Source organism: Solea solea, chromosome 16 (assembly GCF_958295425.1).
Source record: "Solea solea chromosome 16, fSolSol10.1, whole genome shotgun sequence".
Taxonomy (NCBI): Eukaryota; Metazoa; Chordata; class Actinopteri; order Pleuronectiformes; family Soleidae; genus Solea; species Solea solea.
Window position 1 is genome coordinate 25,515,215 of NC_081149.1, and position 20,266 is coordinate 25,535,480.

Below are 20,266 nucleotides of genomic sequence, written 5' to 3' on the forward strand. Positions count from 1 at the left end.
GTTGTTATCCTTTCAAAAAAGATACATGTTCTCTGTGACGAACAATAAGTCGTGATATAATAATCAATACAGTGTCAGAGTTAACCTTTGATCAGTTTATTAGAAACTTATAACAAAACAGAGAGGGGGCGGAGCCACATGGACCACAAGAAGGTCAAAAGGTCATATTTTCACTCTGACCTCTGATTTGTACCTCAAGCCGGGAGTCTTTCATTATGAGGACTTTCATTATGTCCTCATAATGACAATAAAACTTCTTGATTCTTGATTGGTCAACTGCACAGTATCCACACAACCAATCAGGAGGCAGCAGGCGGAGCCAGGAACAGTTACATATTTACATGTACACACTCATACAATGAGAGTGACCTCTAGTGGACACATGAGACATGTCAGATGAGAGGGGAAGAACAGAGGGTGACCAACAAGCTGGTGAGAGAGAGAGGTTTATGAGCCTGAGAGAGAGGGACAGAGAGAGAGGGACAGATTAGTGAAGTTGCATTATTATTTTCTGATAGAGATTTTCAGAATAAAAATGAGAAACAGGATGTTGTAAAATCACAGGAAGTTTGTCTCTTACCTTCAGTCCACTGGTGTCCACAGGTTTTCCGTCTCTGCGTACACTCAGCAGGTGAACTTGTCCACTGTGTGGATATCCCTCCTCCACCTCTACGTGGCACACTATCACTGCAGACTTAAGGTAGACCAGCAGACGCTGAGCGGGACGCCAGTCGATGGCAAAACTGGACCAACACAAGAGACACATGAGACACAGGAGACACAGCTGTCCAACATGTGTCTCCTTCATTGTCTTACCTGGACCTCAGGGTTTGAATCTCTGACAACAGCTCAGTCTGACCCACGTAACACTGCATCACCTCCAGCAGGGCGGCGCTCACCTCCCAACGACGGCCACACACACAACTCTCTACCAGGCCGGACATGCTGTCACTCACCTGAGGAGACAAGGAGGTGAGGAGAGAGGAGACAAGTAGGTGAGGAGAGAGGAGACAAGGAGGTGAGGAGAGAGGAGACGTCCAGCGTCCTCACCTTCAGTCTGAAGTGGTCATCTGAACTCCAGATGATTGACAGCATCAGTGGGTCCAGCTCTCTGGATGACACAGAGCAGGGGCGTGGCCTCAGCGCCACACAGAGCTCTAATTGGTTGATGGACAGCAGCTCGACCTGCATGACGTTCTGTGCAGCAGAGACACGAACCTGCAACCTGAACAGGAAGTAGAGTCTGTGAACAGGAAGTCATGGGCCATTTCTCAATATCCGTACTTGTGAACACGTCATCAGCCTCAGTCCAAGTGCTGTTCCAATTCTCAAGTGAGCGAACAGTGAGAACGGTTCTCAAACACGGAAGTGTTCTCGCTCCGCCCATTTTTACCAAGTATGCATCAGGTGGTGACTTAAGCGTACTTGAGAAAGCCATGTATCCCAGAATGCATTTCGGCGGAACACAGCAGCAGATAATACAAATATGAACCTGAAATAAATATTTTTCACTGTCCCGGAACGTTTTTAAGAGAGAAATGAGTCATTTAGAATTCAAACATGTGGTTTGTGTATTAAGATCTGACGTATTTATAGTTTGGCAGCGACGTTTGTCGGAGGTGATAAGCTTGCGTACTTGAGTATTGAGAAAGGGCCAGAGTCTGAACAGGAAGTCACGTCAGGGAACAGGAAGTAGAGTCTGTGAACAGGAAGTCCCTTACCCGTCTCTAACTTGCTGCCAGCTGATCAGCTGACCGAGCACTGCTTCAGACTCCACCCTCAACTTAGTCAGCTGACGATCACACAACTGCAGTGCATTCTGGGCCTTCAACAGTGATGCCTCCAGCTGTTCACAGTGCTGCCTCTGAAGGAGACAAGGAGAGGAGACAAAGATGATGTTGTGTGTGAGTGTGTATACACACCTTGTTGTGTAGCTGCTGCATCATTTGTGTGTGTGTATACACACCTTGTTGTGTAGCTGCTGCATGACTTGTGTGAGTGTGTGTCGTCTGTTGTGGATGTGTTGAACTCTGTCCTGTAAAGATCTGAGCAGATTCTCCGTCTCCTCCACCACAGACCTGTTCTGCTCCTTCAGGTACTTCCACCTGCTCCGAGCCCCGCCCTCTGATCCACACACACACAAACACACACACACACACACAGTGAGGTGTTTTGTACCGAGTGTGTACTGAGCGTGTACCGAGTGTGTAGCGAGTGTGTAGTGAGTGCATACCAGGCTGTGTGGGACAGGCCTGAGTCAGCAGTTGTTGGACAGACTCCAGACCTTCCAGAAGAGACACCATTGAGTCCAAGACAAACAGCTGACGCCACAACACTTTCTGAACACGACGACTGTCCTACACACACACACACACACACACACATCATTTATTATAAGTGTTCACATGTCATGTATAAATGTGAACATGCGATAAAGTAATTAATAAATTAAACCTGGTCACTGACGTTAATGTAAACCTGGTCAATGACGTTAATTTAAACCTGGTTAATGACGTTAATGTAAACCTGGTCACTGACGTTAATGTAAACCTGGTCACTGAAGTTAATTTAAACCTGGTCACTGACGTTAATGTAAACCTGGTCAATGACGTTAATTTAAACCTGGTTAATGACGTTAATGTAAACCTGGTCACTGACGTTAATTTAAACCTGGTCACTGAAGTTAATTTAAACCTGGTCACTGACGTTAATGTAAACCTGGTCAATGACGTTAATTTAAACCTGGTTAATGACGTTAATGTAAACCTGGTCACTGACGTTAATTTAAACCTGGTCACTGACGTTAATGTAAACCTGGTCACTGACGTTAATTTAAACCTGGTCACTGACGTTAATGTAAACCTGGTCACTGACGTTAATGTAAACCTGGTCACTGACGTTAATTTAAACCTGGTTACTGACGTTAATGTAAACCTGGTCACTGACGTTAATTTAAACCTGGTCACTGACGTTAATTTAAACCTGGTCACTGACGTTAATGTAAACCTGGTCACTGACGTTAATTTAAACCTGGTCACTGACGTTAATGTAAACCTGGTCAATGACGTTAATTTAAACCTGGTTAATGACGTTAATGTAAACCTGGTCACTGACGTTAATTTAAACCTGGTTAATGACGTTAATGTAAACCTGGTCACTGACGTTAATTTAAACCTGGTCACTGACGTTAATGTAAACCTGGTCACTGAAGTTAATTTAAACCTGGTCACTGACGTTAATGTAAACCTGGTCAATGACGTTAATTTAAACCTGGCCACTGACGTTAATGTAAACCTTGTCACTGACGTTAATTTAAACCTGGTCACTGACGTTAATTTAAACCTGGTCACTGACGTTAATGTAAACCTGGTCACTGACGTTAATTTAAACCTGGTCACTGACGTTAATGTAACCCTGGTCACTGACGTTAATGTAAACCTGGTTACTGACGTTAATTTAAACCTGGTCACTGACGTTAATGTAAACCTGGTCACTGACGTTAATGTAAACCTGGTTACTGACGTTAATTTAAACCTGGTCACTGACGTTAATGTAAACCTGGTCACTGACGTTAATTTAAACCTGGTTACTGACGTTAATGTAAACCTGGTCACTGACGTTAATTTAAACCTGGTCACTGACGTTAATGTAAACCTGGTCACTGACGTTAATGTAAACCTGGTCACTGACGTTAATTTAAACCTGGTTACTGACTGTGAGGTAGAGAACCATCCGGGCTGCTTCAGCAAAGTCTGGATGTTCAGAGTCTCCACAGTGGTCCAACAGAACCGGGTCACAGCGCTGCAACACACTGACACACACACACACACAAACAGACACAGGCAGACAGCGTTAGCTTTAGCTTCATTTAGCTTTCAAAAGCGACCGTCAGCTCGGCTGATTGTCGCGTATTTGGACACGTCTGACGTAAAGTGTCGGTCTGATGTGTGAACATTCACTACACATTTATAAAAGCTTAATTTAATGTTTAAACTGTCGTATTTTGTCGGACTTACGCTTCAGCCATTCCCGCTTTCAAACCGCCGTCACCTGTCCTCTGATTGGTCAGCTCGCTCCGTGACGTCATGCACACGCTATTTTCTTAGTTTTTTTAAAGAAAACTTTATTCTGAGTGTCTTCGAAGAACAACATGATTGAAAAAATAAAGCACAACAGAAACAACGACACCCATAAAAGTAATACAATCAAAATTCATCATAAACAAAAAACAGCGTGTTTTGTTAATGACACACATACACACACACACACACACAGCTGCGCAAAGTGCGTAAGTCCTCAGGTCACGTGACCTGACGTAACTGAGGAGTAATCTCTGCAGCAGAGAAGCTAACGGCTAACAGCTGAGCTAACAGTAATCACACACACACACACACACACACTCAGCAGAATGAGAAAGTCCGCGGCAAAACGGTGACGTTATTCAGGTAAACTTTATAATTTCACTGCGAGCGCGCGTACACACACACACACCGCTGCTAAATGCTAACACACAGCTAACAGACTTAGCTAGCTCTGCTAACTCTGGTGTGTGCGCGTGTATGTGTCTTAAAGGAAGCATCTCGACCTTGTCTGATGTGGTCTACATGTAGTGGACTTGGTTCTGGACCTGGTCCAGTGTTAACCATGTTGTGTTTGTGTGTTTCAGAGTGATCGTGTGTGTGGGTTCTGTCAACAGCAGGATGTCCATCCCTGCCCCACCACCTCCTCCTCCACCAGGGGGCCCCCCACCTCCCCCCACCTTCAGCCAGGTGAGGAGCCTCTCTCACACACGGTACACTAATGTTAATGTAACGTTCACCTCCACAGTGTGTGAGCTCAGGGGGCGGGGCTTAGCCAGCGTCCTTCATTAGGCCCTCAGTGTGACAGTGGCAAAGATAATAAATAATAATCTGTAATAATCTGCAGCCACGTCTGACAAATAATCCCCAATCCTCACATACTGGGATCAATTGGTCAAATAGTCCACAATCCAGGATGTGAGGTGAGGGTCCATTCCAGCGTGCATGTTCTAAAGTGCCGACTGTGGAGAAATCAAACATGATCCTCACAGAGCTCCCAGACTTCACCAGGTGAGAAAGAGCTCTGTCCTGCAAATCCATGACAGCGTCATCCACCCCAATGCTGGTCTGGGGTCCATCGCTGGTCTCGCCATAGGGTGAAGATGAAACCAGGATCTTCGTCCACCGGCCTGTAGCTGTTGAGGTCTTCCAGGTCTGTGATACTCTCCCCAGTTTCAGGTTCATGGTGAAGATGATCCCCATAATCCTGCACAGGATCTGAGGAGCCTGGAACTGATGCCGTCAGGACCTGCAGTCTTCCTTACCTTGATCTTCTTGAGCTCTTTTCTCACCTGGTCAGGTGTGAAGGACAGATTGTAGGGGGTGCGTTGTTTGTGGGAGGGTGCTGGAGGTTGAACAGTGGTGATGCAGATGAAAGGGTTGCAGCAGGGCCGGCTGGGTCGGGGGAGACTGAATAAATTGAGGTCATTAGCTCTGGTCCCTTGTGGTCAGAGATCGACTTTATTCTGCTGCAGCTGATTGTCCATCTTCCTCCTGTAGCGGTCCTTCATTCCTCCACATGATCTTTCTCCTCAGCTCCTTCTGTACAGTCTTTAGCTCCTCCTTGTTTGCTGACCTAAAAACTGCTCCTTAAGGAGAGTCTTTATGTCAGGATTAATCCAGGATTAGTTGTTAGAGAAACACAGTGCTGTCCTGGTTATTATTCTGAGGTCATTATCTAGTGTTCATGTGTAAAAACGTGACACAGTGACCAGTGGTCACCGGTGGTCACCAGTCTCACCCTCTGTGTCGTTCTCAGGCCAACACCAGCCCTCCACAGCTGACCAGGGAGGAGGTCAAAGGTCGTGGCGCCCTGCTGTCTGACATCTGTAAAGGTACCGAGTTGAGGAAGGTGTCGGTGGTGAACGACCGCAGCGCTCCGCTGCTCGACAGTAAGACTCAAACACCAAAGAGCCAAACACCAACCACAGAGCACCCATACATTCGCTTATTCCAATACCTGCACCAGCAGCAGAGCCAGCCCAAACAGCAGGGGGCGCCGTCTGAGGAGCAGCACAACAAGACGTCCCTGGAGAGTAAGACATTCACCTTAGCTGTGTCTCAATTCAGGGTCTGGGTCCTGTGAAGTGTGCAGCCGAGGGAGGAGACGACTCCCTCGGCTGCACATTCAGGAGGAGACAGACGTCCTGCACTGTTGAAATGAGACGTCTAAATGCTGCCCTCTACAGTTCAAAGTCCTGAATCACAGACTGTTGATTTAAAGCCCACATAGACCGGAAGCTCCAATTAACGCTGCGTTTGTGTGTGTGTATCTGCGTCATGACCTCGTTTATGAAAGCCTAAAGTTTCAGAACAAACAGTTCAGCCACTGCTGAGAAAATAGTGTTGTATTGTTTTCCTGGGCTCTGCAAAGCGGATCGGCACTTCCTTAATTTGATGTCGTCATCAGAAATCCTCACCACTCCTCTCACCACCGTAGCGCCTCCTGGTGCGGCACTAGTCCGGGCACATCCGGTTGCGTACATTCAACCGCAGAAGAAGAAGAACTACTCTCGTTGTAGCTGCTGAGATGCAGAGCATCCACCGTGCCAGAGGGGGAGCTGTGTACCTGAGAGCTGGCCTATCTATTATGTCACTTCCAGGTACCTGGCCAATCACAGGACAGTAGGAAAGCTCTCATTGGCTGGCCAATCACAACACAGTCCACGTTCTGGGGGTGTGGTTTTGGTCTGAGACAGCGAGGCTAAAGAGAGCGTCAGTGGGGAGATATTTTGATCGGCTCGTTTGCAGCGATTAGGAGGTTTTTAATCATGAAAACAAGTTAATATATGTAAGTAGACCTCCATAACTAACATATATGTGTGATACAAGCATTCTATGTCGCCTTTAAGCTCTAATCAACTGAAACCTCCCATAATTTACACACATGTGACGTAAAATAAAGACATTTAAAATAGGGTTTATGTTTTAACACAGTTAATATTATTTTAGTAAATGTCATGTTTCTCACACTGAGACAAACTATTGTTAATGTTTTTAACCTGGAAATGTATTAACTTTATTTCTACAACAATATTATAATTATCGATTATTCACCTGTTGCAACTTATTCTCTTTAATCATTCAATAAAATGAAGAATCAGCAGAAAAGACTGATAAAAAGCTTCAAAATGATCAATAATTAAATAATAATAATAATGATAATAATAATAATAATAATAATATAATAATAATAAAAACTGGCATGCAAAGATTTCTGGGATGTCCTCCACTGTGAAGGACACACAAATGTCTCCCTCAAACATGGAGACGACAATTCGTGTGGCAGCTGGGACACGCCGACGGCAGTGACGCATTTTGACAACATCCAGACAACAAATCCACACTATCCACACTATCCAGGATCCACACCCTGGAATGAGACAGCTCTTCTCTCAGACTCCAGGCTGTCTGCAGGGAGCTGAGGGTCAGAGATCACCGGTCGGCCACGCCTCCTCTTCACAGGGAATAAACGAAATCCAACCATTGACTCACCAGCAGGGGTCAGTGTTCAGAAAACACAGACTTCATGTCAGTCACATCAGTCTAACCTGCAGGGGGCAGCACTCACATGTCGTTACTGTGGAGCGTACGCAAAATCCCGCCTCAGTGGAATTTACGATCGTTCTAGATCTGAACAACACGAGACGCAATGTCGCAAACGTTTTCAAAATAAGGCATTTTGAACCCGTTAAAATGCCACTGTAGTTTTAAAAGTCTCTTGTTTGTCCACACTAAAAAGTGTGACATGAGCAGCAGGTGGCGCACTTCCCAACAGGACTCTTCATTTCAGTAAAATACAGACTTGTGAATGAAAGTGAGTGAAAACTGTTGTCGTGTGTTTTCATCTCATCTCATTTCCTCCAGCAGTTTTTGATGTAGTCACCTGACATTACCTGGGTCCCGCCTTCTGTTGTGTGATGTCATCGCTGTGACTGTGTACTGTAGTGACATCTAGCCCTCAGGAGGGGGAGCACTTGCTCACCTGTCCAATGGTTGTGGTTCTCAGAGCCTAAAAGAGGCAGAGTAGCAACAGTAGGAGGAGCCACTGTGGGTGGAGTTCCCAAACTGCAGCCATTTCCAGGTGCAGAGTTGTGTCATGTGATCACTGTTTGATTCTTTGATTTTAAGTTTTTAAATGACCTGTAACATTATTTATTTGCAGATGTCCCACCTGGACGTCCGCCCTCCACCAGAGCCGCTGCGCCCCGCCCTCCCCGTCATCACCACAACAACACTAATGACTCCTCCCCTCAGGCATCATCGCCCTTGGAGACCAGTCACTCCCAGCGTCCTTTGCTCCTTTCTCCCTCCCCCCCCTCCACTGGCACGAAGCATGCTTCCTCTGCCCCTCCTCCCCCTTTCTGTCGCCGTGGCAACGCCCCCTCCCCTCCCACCTCCGCCTCCTCCTACAGAGAGAAGCCGCTCCCACCCACACCAAACAGCACCCCGCCCCTCCCCTCAAAACCCCCCCCATCTCCTGGCAACAACAGACGTCCTCCCATCTCAGGAGCTAACCCCGCCCCTTACACGCCTCCCTCCACGCTGGCCCCGCCCCCTCAGCATTACCACATCACCAACGGTCTGACAGGAAGTGGTGGCGAAGCAGCGCCCGAGCTGCCGCATCGTCACAACTCCCTCAGCAACAAGAGGCCCGCCCCTTCACCTGGAGGCCACACACCCACCCGAGGCCCCGCCCCGCCTCCTCCCCCAGCCTCGCCCACCCCCTCCCAACAGGGTGCCAACAGGCCGCCGCCCCCAGTCAGAGAGACTGCAGGTCGAGGAGCAGGTGAGAGTTAAGCTCTGATGTCACAGTGATGTCATCATGCATGAGGTGCATTATGGGAGGATCCTGATCACTTCAATCGTAACATGTATTGATCTCTCCTCAGCTCCTCCTGGTCTGTCATCGACCTCGAAGGCAGGGACAAGAGAAGCCCCGCCTCCTCCGCCTCCACCTTATAGGATACTTGGTAGCCCCTCTCTCTCCTCTGACCCCCCCACCAGAGGAAAACCTCCTCCCCCGCCCACCCGCACTCCTGCTGCTCCTCCCCCGCCTCCTCTCCGTAACGGACACGCCCCCTGCCCCTCCATCTCTCGTTCATTTGTGGGTGAGTCGTCACATCTTGTCCAATCAGAACACAGCAGCTGTTATTGATTAATTTATTAGTGAAGCTGAAATAGTGATATTATTGTTTAGTGTTAGCACAGTCTGTGTACTGTCCCGTAATTGTGTGATCATGTGACTCCGCCCTCCTGCAGACGACTTCGAATCCAAGTATTCGTTTCATCCACTGGACGATTTCCCGCCTCCTGATGACGTCAGACATTTTACTAAGATCTACCCGAGCAGAGCCAACAGAGGTACACACACACACACACACACACACACACACACACACACACACACACACACACACACAGATGTGAAACTGTGATAAGAGTTTTGTCTTTGTTTCTTCAGTGACGAGAGGAGCTCCACCCCTTCCTCCTGTTGGGAGGTGATGCATGAACACACTCACGCACACACGAAGCAGAGGAGTGAGTTCAGTTGCTACGTTAGCTTTAAACCAGTGACATCGCTGTGAGCACAGAAGCCACGCCCCCACCACCACCACCGCCTATCATCTGTCTCTATGCTAAGCTAACCATGTTCTCAACTAAATGTGTGGGACAGATGCACCTTAACACAAAGTCAGACCTGGATCCAGGTCAGGATCTGGTTCTAGACCTGGATCCGAGTCTGGACCTGGTCTTACTGTAAACAGCGTTTCTGAGTGATTTTCAGGTGAAACTATATTTAAAGATTCTGATATTTTCTTTGTGAACATTAAAGTTGGATGTTGCAGAAATATTAGTCGTGTTAATAAACGTCGTAATTGTGCCATAAATGTTAGCGTCGTAGCATCAAACAGCGTCAAAAATAAAGTTGTGATGTTTTGAAAACAAGTTTGGTGACGAGAGAAACCTGAAGAAAATGAACTTGTGACGTCCCTGAACCCTGTCCTGTGATTGGTCCCTGAACCCTGTCCTGTGATTGGTTGTGACGCCTTGTTGCTGAACTGCATTTTGGGTATGTTGCTTTGTAAACTTGTCTGCTCGCAGTATATCGTCGTCATGGTTACAGAAACATTAGCAACTGTTGGTTTGAAGTCGGCCATGACCATCTTTAGCCACGCCCACTGTATTTTTACATGGCGTTGTTAATGAATCAAAGTCATGTAACCTCACTTCACCTCTGTTGTTTTGTTTGAATTTTATTACGAAAGAACAAAAGTTTAAATCGTTTCGTTGTTTTTTGATTTTTGCCTTAACAACTGCATGAACACAATAAACTGCTTCCTGTTGCATCACTTCCTGTTTGTCTTTACTGTTCAGGTTCTGTCCTTCGTCATGAAGACCATCGTTTGACTCTGACATCATTATTAGACATGTTTCATAACTTTATCACCACACACTCTCAAAGTAAAAAAGAAAGAAAATATGATTCAATCATTAGAGTCCATCTATGCTACAGTCCCGTCTCCGAACACTTGGCGGCGTACCTTTCATTCTTCCGGTTCAGAGGTCATATTTCCGGAAGTACACGCTCGGTCCTCGTTGTTTCCGTTCAGCTCGAAATCAACACGATGGCGGACAGTAACGTGATTCCGCTGCCGCGGACGGAGCGCCGAGAAGCGGCCATGAAGAGAGCGAAGCCCGGCAGGTTTGACCCGGAGAAGGAGGAGGTGAAGCGGCGGAGGAACGCGGAGAGTGTGGCAGCGCTGGGGCAGCGGGACAGCGGCGTGAAGCTGCTGGAGGAGCTGGTGTTCGGGACCGAGGACGAGCTGCTGCACAGGCTGCTGGAGGTGACGCTCTCACCAGACTCCACTCGTAAAAGTGTCGATTTAAAGTTTTTGTTACGTGAGCGCATGTGTTCCTGCGCGGCAGAGCCTCGTGAATACACCGTTGTATTCGTTAGTGATTTCTGTTCAATCCGGCTCACCTGTTTTACTGTTCTTTATCACTTAAGCATTTATTGGTAGTGGTAAGTTTGGTGAAGTCAGAAAGTCACCCGAGCGGCTGTGTTTAAAACGTCACTTCCTGTCATTGAGGAGAAGGAAGAAGAGGAGGAGCCAACTGGAGCTGCTGTGGCCGAGGATAAAGATGAAGAATCACCTGACAACGAGGATCATCATCATCATCAGCAGCAGCAGGGAATGGCGAGGAAGGGTGTCTGGGTGGATGAGGATGACGAGCTAGAGGAAGAGTGAGTATGTGTGTGTGAGAGACAGGTGGAGGGCTGTGATTGTGGGCGGAGTCACAGCAGCACTCAGGTGTGTTTCTCTTTCAGTGTGGACATGACACATCGTTACCGTAGGCAGCTGGTGAGGGGCGGAGCTGAGGCGTCCATGTCCAATCAGAAGTTGCAGCAGAGGATGAAGGAGCAGTGAGTGACACACGCTCACACACACACGGACTCTCACTCGCTCACACACACACACACGGACGCAAGCTCACACACACACACGCTCAGACACACACACTCACTTGGTATGTTGTGGTTGTTGTGTGTCAGGTTTGTTAGGGTGATGGGAGGAACACCATTCTGGGCAGAGAGCAGCGAGAGGAAGACGAGGAAGACGAGGACGAGTGGTATGAAGAGGATTCTCATGAAGCTGTATATTCTTTAAACGTGTGACAAATGTGAACATCTGTGTGTGTGTGTGTGTGTGTTCCTAAAGCTGATGATGAAGATGATGATGATGAGCATGACCTGCTAACGAGGACAGGAAACTTTGTGGCGTGTTCAGATCGTCTGCCCTGTGGCGTCCTGAGGGTCAGTGAGTGCGACACTGAACGTCTGAGTGTTGTGATGAAGACGACGACCATGTTTTATTTTCCCGCCTTTTAGATGAAGAAGTGTCTCCATGCCAACAGCGCTCGCCCGTCAGACGACAGACTGACCAGCGTTCACTTCCACCCGTCCGCTCAGGTCGTCCTGACGGCTGGACTCGACCAATCCCTGTCGCTCTTTCAGGTAGGAACGTCCAGTCATGTCGTCTGATCATGTGACCGCTCGTCTGATCATGTGACCGCTTTGGTCTGCTGATCAGGTGGACGGAAAGACCAACCCAAAGATCCAGAGCGTCCACCTGGAGCGCTTCCCAGTCCACAGAGCCGCTTTCAGCGCCGACGGCACCGCCGTCATTGCCACGAGTCTGAAGAACAAGATGTTCTACGTTTACGACATGATGGAGGGACGTGTGACACCGGTGCACGCGGTCAGAGGTCAGCTTGGGGTCAGCCAGCGGTCAGGAGGGAGTTTGACTGTCAGAGTAAACATCTGTCACTTCCTGTTTCAGGTCTGAATGAAGCCAGAGTCAAAGAGTTCTCAGTTTGTCCTGAAGGAGGCGCTCTGCTGCTCACTGGAACCCGTGGCTACCTGCATTTCCTCACACTCAAGGTAACCATGAAAACCACCACCGTAAAGTCTCCGCCCCCCCTTTACAACACATGTTACGTACTGTAGCTTTACACACGCCTGTCTGTCTGTGTCTCTCCCCCTCAGACTAAAGAGGTCACTGACAGTATAAAGGTCAACGGTGATGTCAGCGGCGTCACCTTCACACGCGACGGCAGCAAAGTCTTTGTCCAATCAGGTGAGAGCAGAGTGTGTGATGTCACACCTGACATGACATCAGTTGTGTGACACTGTGTGTGTGTGTGTGTGTGTGTGTAGAGCAGGGGCAGGTGTATATGTATGACGTGCGCAGAGCGTCTCGGTGTGTGAGCGTCTTCTCGGACGACGGCTGCGTGAGGGGGACGTCCATCGCTGCGTCTCCTGACGGGCGCTACCTGGCCTGCGGGTAAGCCACGCCCATTGTCGCACTCCGTGATTGGCCGACGGCCGCTGATGTGAATGTTCGGTCCGTTTCAGGTCTCAGTCGGGCGTGGTCAACATCTACTCTCAGGAGGCGTGTCTAAATTCAGCCAATCCAAAGCCTGTGAAGGCTGTGAAGAACCTGCTGACCTCTGCCACCTCCCTGACCTTTAACCCCTCCTCCGAGATTCTGGCCATCGCCTCCCGAGCTGAGGACGAGGCCGTACGGCTGGTGAGTCATAGACACGCCCCCTGCTATGATGCCCCGACTCTGTGCAGGTTGTGAGGTCCTGGTTCTGTCCCCTCAGGTCCATCTGTCCAGCCTGAGTGTCTTCTCTAACTTCCCCGTCGCTAAGAACAAGTCAATGTTTCGAGTTTCCAGCCTTGACTTCTCTCCACACAGCGGCTTCTTCTCATTGGCTAACAACAAAGGACACGCCCCCCTCTTCAGGTGAGGCCAATCACGCCACCAACCTGCTAATGTTAGCATGTTACACTGCTTTATAAACAAAGTTTGATCTTTGGCATTCTTTCTTCTTCCACTGTGTGTGTGTGTGTGTGTAGGTTACTGCATTACAAAGAATTCTGAGGAGAAACTCGTCATCGACGAGTTTAGTGAGTGAAGAGCGATGTGGTTGCCATGGCGACAGTTTTTGTTTTTAAAACTCTTGATTTTTTTTGTCTCAAACAATAAAAGTCTGACAAATAACCACCAGCAGAGGGCAGTGTTTACTTTGTCTTTAGTTTCTCTTTAAAAAGTCATAAAAAAAACAATGATTGAAAGTAACAGACTCAAAAACATGTCAAACAAATTAAATAACACAAACATCAGTACCTCTGTAGGGCGCTGTGACGCCTGAACGATACAATCATCGTAAAATACGAGTAAAACTTTTAAAAATCAGTGCACTTTAAAGGTAGAGGGACATCATGTGACTCACCTGGGACTCATGCTAAAGCTAACCAACAGCTAACCACCGATCTCTCGGCCTTCCTAACACAACATCGTGAAAAACGGAAAATGTGCGCAGTGTTCGGTCAACAGCTGTACGATAGCCACAGTGAATGTCACACAAGGACCTGGGACCAGCTGACCGAAGGACACCACAAGCCAGGTCAAGGTTTTGTTGCCAAGTGTTTGAGAGCAGTTCCTCGGGTGTGTGGACTGAGATGGTTCCTGGTCTCTCGGACGTTGGGGCGGATGGTTCCTGGTCTTTAATACGTTGGGGCGGATGGTTCCTGGTCTCTCAGATGTTGGGGCGGATGGTTCCTGGTCTCTCAGACGTTGGGACGGATTTCAGCGTAGTTCTTGACCACTCCAGAGAACCTGATGATGTGAATTTCAGGTTCTCTGGATTTGAAGTCCTGCCACAGATACTCAGGAGACAGAATCTTACTGGGCTTGTTGATCCACATGTACCTGAAGATGCAGAACAGGGAGTACAGTCATCACCCAACCATACCGGGGAAGCACCAGTCCAGGTAGACCCTGCTTACCTGTTAAGGTGACTCTCCTCCTGCCAGGCGGCCTCGATCCCTCTTTCCGCATCGTCCCTGAAGTTTTGGCGGCAGGTTTTGGCGAGTTGCTGCACTTCACCAACATGGCCTCCAAACGCTCCACCACAGTAGTAGAAGTCTCCTTCCCCGGGAGCGATGTAGGCTGTGGACAAAGGCCGGCGCTCGTAGGGGAACACACTGCGGTCGTCTTTGTAGTAACCTGTAAACACAGATACAAAAACCGGACTGTGTCACAGTGGACTGCACCAACAGACAATGGTTCAGTCCACTGGGAGTAGGAGTACAGAGTACTGAGAGTACTCTGCTGACCTGGATGGATCACAGCGACCAGTCCACCCAATGACTCCACCCCCCAGTGGCCGTGGAACTTGGAGTCCACATCCAGACAGAAGATGTAGTCATTGCTGCCATGAAGCTCCGCCTCTATCAGCTCCTGGATCAGCTCCATCCTGCGAGCGGAGATTTCCTGCCAGCGTTTGGCGCTGGGCACCGAACGCACCGACAGCTGGTGGCACAGGAGGAGGAGTCATCTCTTATCAACTGAGTGGGAGGAGTTTGTTTTTTGGAAACAGAGCATTTGTTCTTTACCTGTCTGCCGGCAGCCATCTTAACTTGGGGCACAACCTTTGGCTGGTCAGTGAAGACATAAATGTGCACATTAAAACCAACGAAGAAGTGCAGCTCTGCTGTCTCCAGGAAGTCTCTCAGGAACTTAATGTACCTATGGACAGAGAGAGAGAGAGGGGTCAACATCCAGGTCAGAGGTCAAACCCTGCGCAGATCATCACGGTGCCACCATACTTTCCCACAGCGAACACGGAGGCTGCAATGCTAAGATTCTGGGCTTTGTAAATGGGGTTGAGGAGATCTGGGTCAAAGGTTCCCTCCCAGACCACAGGAGACAACCAGGGCGTCACCGTCACCACGTCCTTACGTCTGTGTATGAACACACAACAGCACAAAGGCCCTCAAAGGAAATCACTATAATATCAACATAACTGTGTGCATGCGTGCGTGCGTGGCCCTGAGGCTGCATGTTGACAAGAGTTAAAATAACCTTGTCTTTATAAGTGTTTATCACTCGCTGACTCAACGCTTAGTCCACTTTAAATTCTGAAGAACATTACTCAAACAATAATTAAAGTAAACATTTTAAAAACACTCAGTATCTGTTTTATTTACTGACGTACAGAGGATTGTTGTTTTCATTGTATTGTCATTTTTTATCAGTGTAACTTGCTGAAGATGTTGATGTTTTGAATATGACAGATTAATACGACTGTATCGTGTCAGATCTTCATGGATCATCTAAAAGGTAAAGAATCTCTGCTCTAGAGGCCCCCACAAAGTTAGAAACGGCCCTGCACGGTGTGACTAAGATTTGAGCACAAGTGTAGACAAACAAACAAACAAACAAACACTGAGTGGGGACACTCACCCGTTGATAATGCTCGGTTGTTTGTATTTTAAACTGAAACACAAACAGATTCCTGATCAAAAAATATATCACAGTCATGGACACCACCAACAGGTCAATGATGTAACTGCAGCTGCAACAGGGTCCAAAAACATAACCTGAAGAACTAAATAATAATTAATTAAATAATGAAATAACTGAAGAACTGAAGAATTAAATAACTAAAGAACTAACTGAAGAACTGAAGAACTAAAGAACCACCAGGGGGCTTGTCTTTGTCTTGTTCTTACCTTCAGGATCAATAAAGATGAACGTCAGTGAACTTACTGGTCAGGAGACACCGGGTGAACCTCCTGAGTGATGATGGTCACAGCAGATCTACACACACGTGATGACATGACCTGGTGATCAGGTGACCACACTGATCAGGTGACTACATTGATCAGGTAAAGCAGATACTGACCTGACAGTCAGCTCACATGGATCACACACCCTGTAAGACACACACAAACACACACACGCACCGCACACACACACACCAACCAACTGTTACTTCTGATCATCAAAGATTCTTCAATCAATCAGATGAATGAATGAATGAATGAGTGAATGAATGTGCTGGGATCATTAGCGTCTCCTGCTGTTAAACATTGTTGCTTTGATGTCACGCTTATGACTCTTCAGTGACGACACTGACCAATCAGAGGCCGGCAATCTGATGATGTCACATGTTAGTATCAGCTCAGTTGAACCTGGTCAGGTGAGTGTGTGAGTGTGTGTTACCTGTAGGTCTTGTAGGTGTACATCACTCTGTTGGTTTAAACAGAAACACATTCATTTACTATTAATTAGTATCAGTATGACAGTAGTGTCAGTATCACAGTTGTATCACAGTAGTGTCAGTATCACAGTAGTATTAGTATCACAGTTGTACCAGTATCACAGTAGTATCAGTATCACAGTTGTATCACAGTAGTATCAGTATCACAGTAGTGTCAGTATCACAGTAGTATCAGTATTACAGTTGTATCACAGTAGTATCGCAGTAGTATCAGTATCACAGTAGTATCGCAGTAGTATCAGTATCGCAGTAGTGTCAGTATCACAGTTGTGTCACAGTAGTATCTGTATCACAATAGTTTCAGTATCACAGTAGTATCGCAGTAGTATCAGTATCACAGTCGTATCACAGTAGTATCAGTATCACAGTAGTATCAGTATCACAGTAGTGTCAGTATCACAGTTGTATCACAGTAGTATCAGTATCACAGTAGTATCACAGTAGTGTCAGTATCACAGTAGTGTCAGTATCACAGTAGTGTCACAGTTGCATCACAGTAGTATCAGTATCACAGTTGTATCACAGTAGTATCAGTATCACAGTAGTTTCAGTATCACAGTAGTATCAGTATCACAGTAGTATCAGTATCACAGTAGTATCAGTATAACAGTAGCATCACAGTAGTGTCAGTATCACAGTTGTATCACAGTAGTATCAGTATCACAATAATATCACAGTTGCATCACAGTAGTATCAGTATCACAGTTGTATCACAGTAGTATCACAGTTGCATCACAGTAGTGTCAGTATCACAGTAATATCACAGTTGTATCACAGTAGTATCAGTATCACAGTTGCATCACAGTATTATTAGTATCACAGTAGTATCACAGTAGTATCAGTATCACAGTAGTATCACAGTTGTATCACAGTAGTATCACAGTTGCATCACAGTAGTATCAGTATCACAGTAGTATCACAGTTGCATCACAGTAGTATCAGTATCACAGTAGTATCACAGTTGTATCACAGTAGTATCAGTATCACAGTTGTATCACAGTAGTATCAGTATCACAGTAGTATCACAGTTGCATCACAGTAGTATCAGTATCACAGTTGTATCACAGTAGTATCAGTATCACAGTAGTATCACAGTTGCATCACAGTAGTATCAGTATCACAGTTGTATCACAGTAGTATCACAGTAGTATCAGTATCACAGTAGTATCAGTATCACAGTTGTATCACAGTAGTATCAGTATCACAGTAGTATCACAGTAGTATCAGTATCACAGTAGTATCACAGTTGCATCACAGTAGTATCAGTATCACAGTTGTATCACAGTAGTATCAGTATCACAGTAGTTTCAGTATCACAGTAGTATCAGTATCACAGTAGTATCAGTATCACAGTAGTATCAGTATAACAGTAGCATCACAGTAGTGTCAGTATCACAGTTGTATCACAGTAGTATCAGTATCACAATAATATCACAGTTGCATCACAGTAGTATCAGTATCACAGTTGTATCACAGTAGTATCACAGTTGCATCACAGTAGTGTCAGTATCACAGTAATATCACAGTTGTATCACAGTAGTATCAGTATCACAGTTGCATCACAGTATTATTAGTATCACAGTAGTATCACAGTAGTATCAGTATCACAGTAGTATCACAGTTGTATCACAGTAGTATCACAGTTGCATCACAGTAGTATCAGTATCACAGTAGTATCACAGTTGCATCACAGTAGTATCAGTATCACAGTAGTATCACAGTTGTATCACAGTAGTATCAGTATCACAGTAGTATCACAGTAGTATTGTAGTATCAGTACTCACCCCAGCAGCAGACCTAACAGCACAATCACCGTCACACTTTTAAAGTTTAAAGAATTCATCTCAGTCTGAGTCAAGACCAGCAGAGTCCTGATCCACAACCTTGAGTCCAGACCAGCAGAGTCCTGATCCCTATGCTCAGAGGTGCAGCAGTGATCTTGTGCTGAGATCCAGCAGCAGGTCTGAACATGCAAGTCTTCTGACAGCAGAGAGTCCAGGTTCTTCCTGGTTCACTGCTGTGGAACCCACACACACACACACACACACACACACACACAGGAGTGTTATGTGTGTGTTTCTCAGGAAACAGAAGCTGTGGTGAAGTGACAGAGAGAGTGAGAGAAGGGGCGGGGCTTCAGTCAAGAGAAAGTGGTGCACTTTCAACAGAATACTGTTACTGGGGGGTGGAGTGGCTCAGTGGTTAAAGGAGACATATTATACCCTATTTCCCAAGTTAAAATAGTTCCCTGGTGTCCTAATGAACATGTCAGTCACATGTTTTGGTCAAAATACCATAAGGATGAAGCGTCATAGCAGTTCAATAACCCTGCTAAGCCCGCCCCTTTCAGAACGCTCAGTTTTGTGCCTGGTCCCTTTATATGCAAATGAGACACAGGCAAACACACACCCACTTCTTCCAGGGGGTTTCTGATTTGTCCTTTTTACTGCGCTCACTCGCTCAGCTCCTGTTCCCTCCCCTCATTCCTCTCCCCCTCCCTCCACTAGTTCTCTGACAATATCAACATGGCAGCGAGAGTGTCGTCACAGGAAGAGACGTCCGACACAAGGATCGAGCTGAACACTGACCAACTGTAAATCAGTTAAAAACACTTAGGGACAGCACCACTGATCACTGTATGTGACTGTATCAGACTGAGTCTGTGCTCCGGTCATGGAGGACGTACTGAACTAATATGTTTAATTAGGACGTGTCAGAATGGTCAGTTATGACCTCTATGTGACCTTTTCTTAAAAATGTGTGTGTTTGTACGTCAGTGAAATACGTTCACTGACTAAATACGGCGACCGCTGGCCGCAGTCTGATGTGAAGTGGTGCGAACACACAAACACACGTTTGCTGACTTTATCCGGCACATTAGCTTCATATATCAAATCCTCTGAGGCTGGAAGTTTGTGTAAAACACTGTGCTCCACTGTGCAGCCACCAACAGCACACTTGTCCCTCCGCGTTGACATAATACCGCTCTTCCTCCCTCGCCTGCACTCTCGCATTTTATAGGGACAAGGTGGAGCTAAGGTGGAGCTAAGGTGGAGCTAAGGTGGAGCTAAGGTGGAGCTAAAGGGGAAGCTAAGGTGGAGCTAAGGTGGAGCTAAAGGGGAAGCTAAGGTGGAGCTAAGGTGGAGCTAAGGTGGAGCTAAGGTGGAGCTCTCCAAGTAAACTTACTGGTGGGTGGTAACATTCGCAGTGAAATGCGCATGCTGCCGTCATAAGCGCAGGGAATTCAACATCGAGTGTTTTATCGCCTATACTTACACTAAGGGGGACCACGAAAACATGACGGAGTATTCTTTTTCCACACTTTGGCGACTGGTAGGGCCCCCAGAGTCCCAAATATAAGTATTACAATGATTAAAAAGTTGATTTTGCATAATATGTCCCCTTTAAGACCCTGTGTGCAAAGAGCAAGTTCAACTCCACCCCTGGCTGATTGTACTCAATTCCCTTGTAAGTCGCTTTGGATAAAAGCGTCTGATAAATGACATGTGACGTAATAATGTGTTAGTTACCATGTGTCGTCTCAGAGG

General features: G+C 46.8%; 4 protein-coding genes across 6 annotated transcripts in view; 2 read left to right on the forward strand and 2 right to left on the reverse strand.

Annotated features, from left to right (window-relative positions):
* Positions 1 to 80: 80 nt before the first annotated feature.
* Positions 81 to 10,715, reverse strand: si:dkey-225f5.4 (uncharacterized). Of its 2 annotated transcripts, none has more exons than XM_058654079.1 (9): positions 10,625 to 10,715; positions 3,715 to 3,811; positions 2,234 to 2,357; positions 1,967 to 2,124; positions 1,722 to 1,864; positions 1,051 to 1,225; positions 817 to 956; positions 581 to 743; positions 81 to 455 (listed from the first exon to the last, which is right to left on the reverse strand). In XM_058654079.1, the coding sequence occupies exons 2-9, from the start codon at positions 3,730 to 3,732 to the stop codon at positions 393 to 395; spliced, it is 984 nt and encodes a 327-aa protein (XP_058510062.1). In that variant the 5' UTR covers positions 3,733 to 3,811; positions 10,625 to 10,715; the 3' UTR covers positions 81 to 392. The 2 variants fall into 2 exon arrangements, with proteins under 2 accessions (XP_058510062.1, XP_058510061.1); XM_058654078.1 differs by lacking the exon at positions 10,625 to 10,715 and adding an exon at positions 4,017 to 4,112.
* LOC131475798 (WAS/WASL-interacting protein family member 2-like) lies at positions 4,175 to 10,432 on the forward strand. The gene is made up of 8 exons (XM_058654132.1): positions 4,175 to 4,445; positions 4,667 to 4,769; positions 5,839 to 6,115; positions 8,089 to 8,163; positions 8,245 to 8,868; positions 8,972 to 9,190; positions 9,342 to 9,443; positions 9,544 to 10,432. Exons 2-8 carry the CDS (start codon positions 4,701 to 4,703, stop codon positions 9,582 to 9,584), a joined length of 1,407 nt encoding a protein of 468 aa, XP_058510115.1. The 5' UTR covers positions 4,175 to 4,445; positions 4,667 to 4,700; the 3' UTR covers positions 9,585 to 10,432.
* On the forward strand, positions 10,709 to 13,657 carry utp18 (UTP18 small subunit processome component). 2 transcript variants are annotated; one of them, XM_058654055.1, is made up of 13 exons: positions 10,709 to 10,927; positions 11,174 to 11,328; positions 11,413 to 11,508; positions 11,638 to 11,714; positions 11,804 to 11,898; positions 11,974 to 12,099; positions 12,176 to 12,350; positions 12,425 to 12,525; positions 12,631 to 12,721; positions 12,802 to 12,928; positions 13,000 to 13,174; positions 13,251 to 13,393; positions 13,507 to 13,657. In XM_058654055.1, exons 1-13 carry the CDS (start codon positions 10,709 to 10,711, stop codon positions 13,529 to 13,531), a joined length of 1,605 nt encoding a protein of 534 aa, XP_058510038.1. In that variant the 3' UTR covers positions 13,532 to 13,657. The 2 variants fall into 2 exon arrangements, with proteins under 2 accessions (XP_058510038.1, XP_058510040.1); XM_058654057.1 differs by having other exon boundaries at positions 11,180 to 11,328.
* An 8-nt stretch (positions 13,658 to 13,665) lies between these two features.
* The window catches only part of LOC131475767 (globoside alpha-1,3-N-acetylgalactosaminyltransferase 1-like), a 14,516-nt gene continuing 7,915 nt past the window's right edge, over positions 13,666 to 20,266 (reverse strand). The window contains exons 2-11 of the mRNA XM_058654084.1: positions 18,503 to 18,735; positions 16,661 to 16,687; positions 16,341 to 16,370; positions 16,205 to 16,255; positions 15,899 to 15,931; positions 15,262 to 15,396; positions 15,049 to 15,181; positions 14,770 to 14,965; positions 14,440 to 14,659; positions 13,666 to 14,362 (exon numbers count right to left, since the gene is read on the reverse strand). Of these exons, the coding sequence (XP_058510067.1) occupies positions 14,221 to 14,362; positions 14,440 to 14,659; positions 14,770 to 14,965; positions 15,049 to 15,181; positions 15,262 to 15,396; positions 15,899 to 15,931; positions 16,205 to 16,255; positions 16,341 to 16,370; positions 16,661 to 16,687; positions 18,503 to 18,561 (1,026 nt within the window). The 5' untranslated portion in view covers positions 18,562 to 18,735 and the 3' untranslated portion in view covers positions 13,666 to 14,220. The remainder of the gene's footprint in view (positions 14,363 to 14,439; positions 14,660 to 14,769; positions 14,966 to 15,048; positions 15,182 to 15,261; positions 15,397 to 15,898; positions 15,932 to 16,204; positions 16,256 to 16,340; positions 16,371 to 16,660; positions 16,688 to 18,502; positions 18,736 to 20,266) is intronic.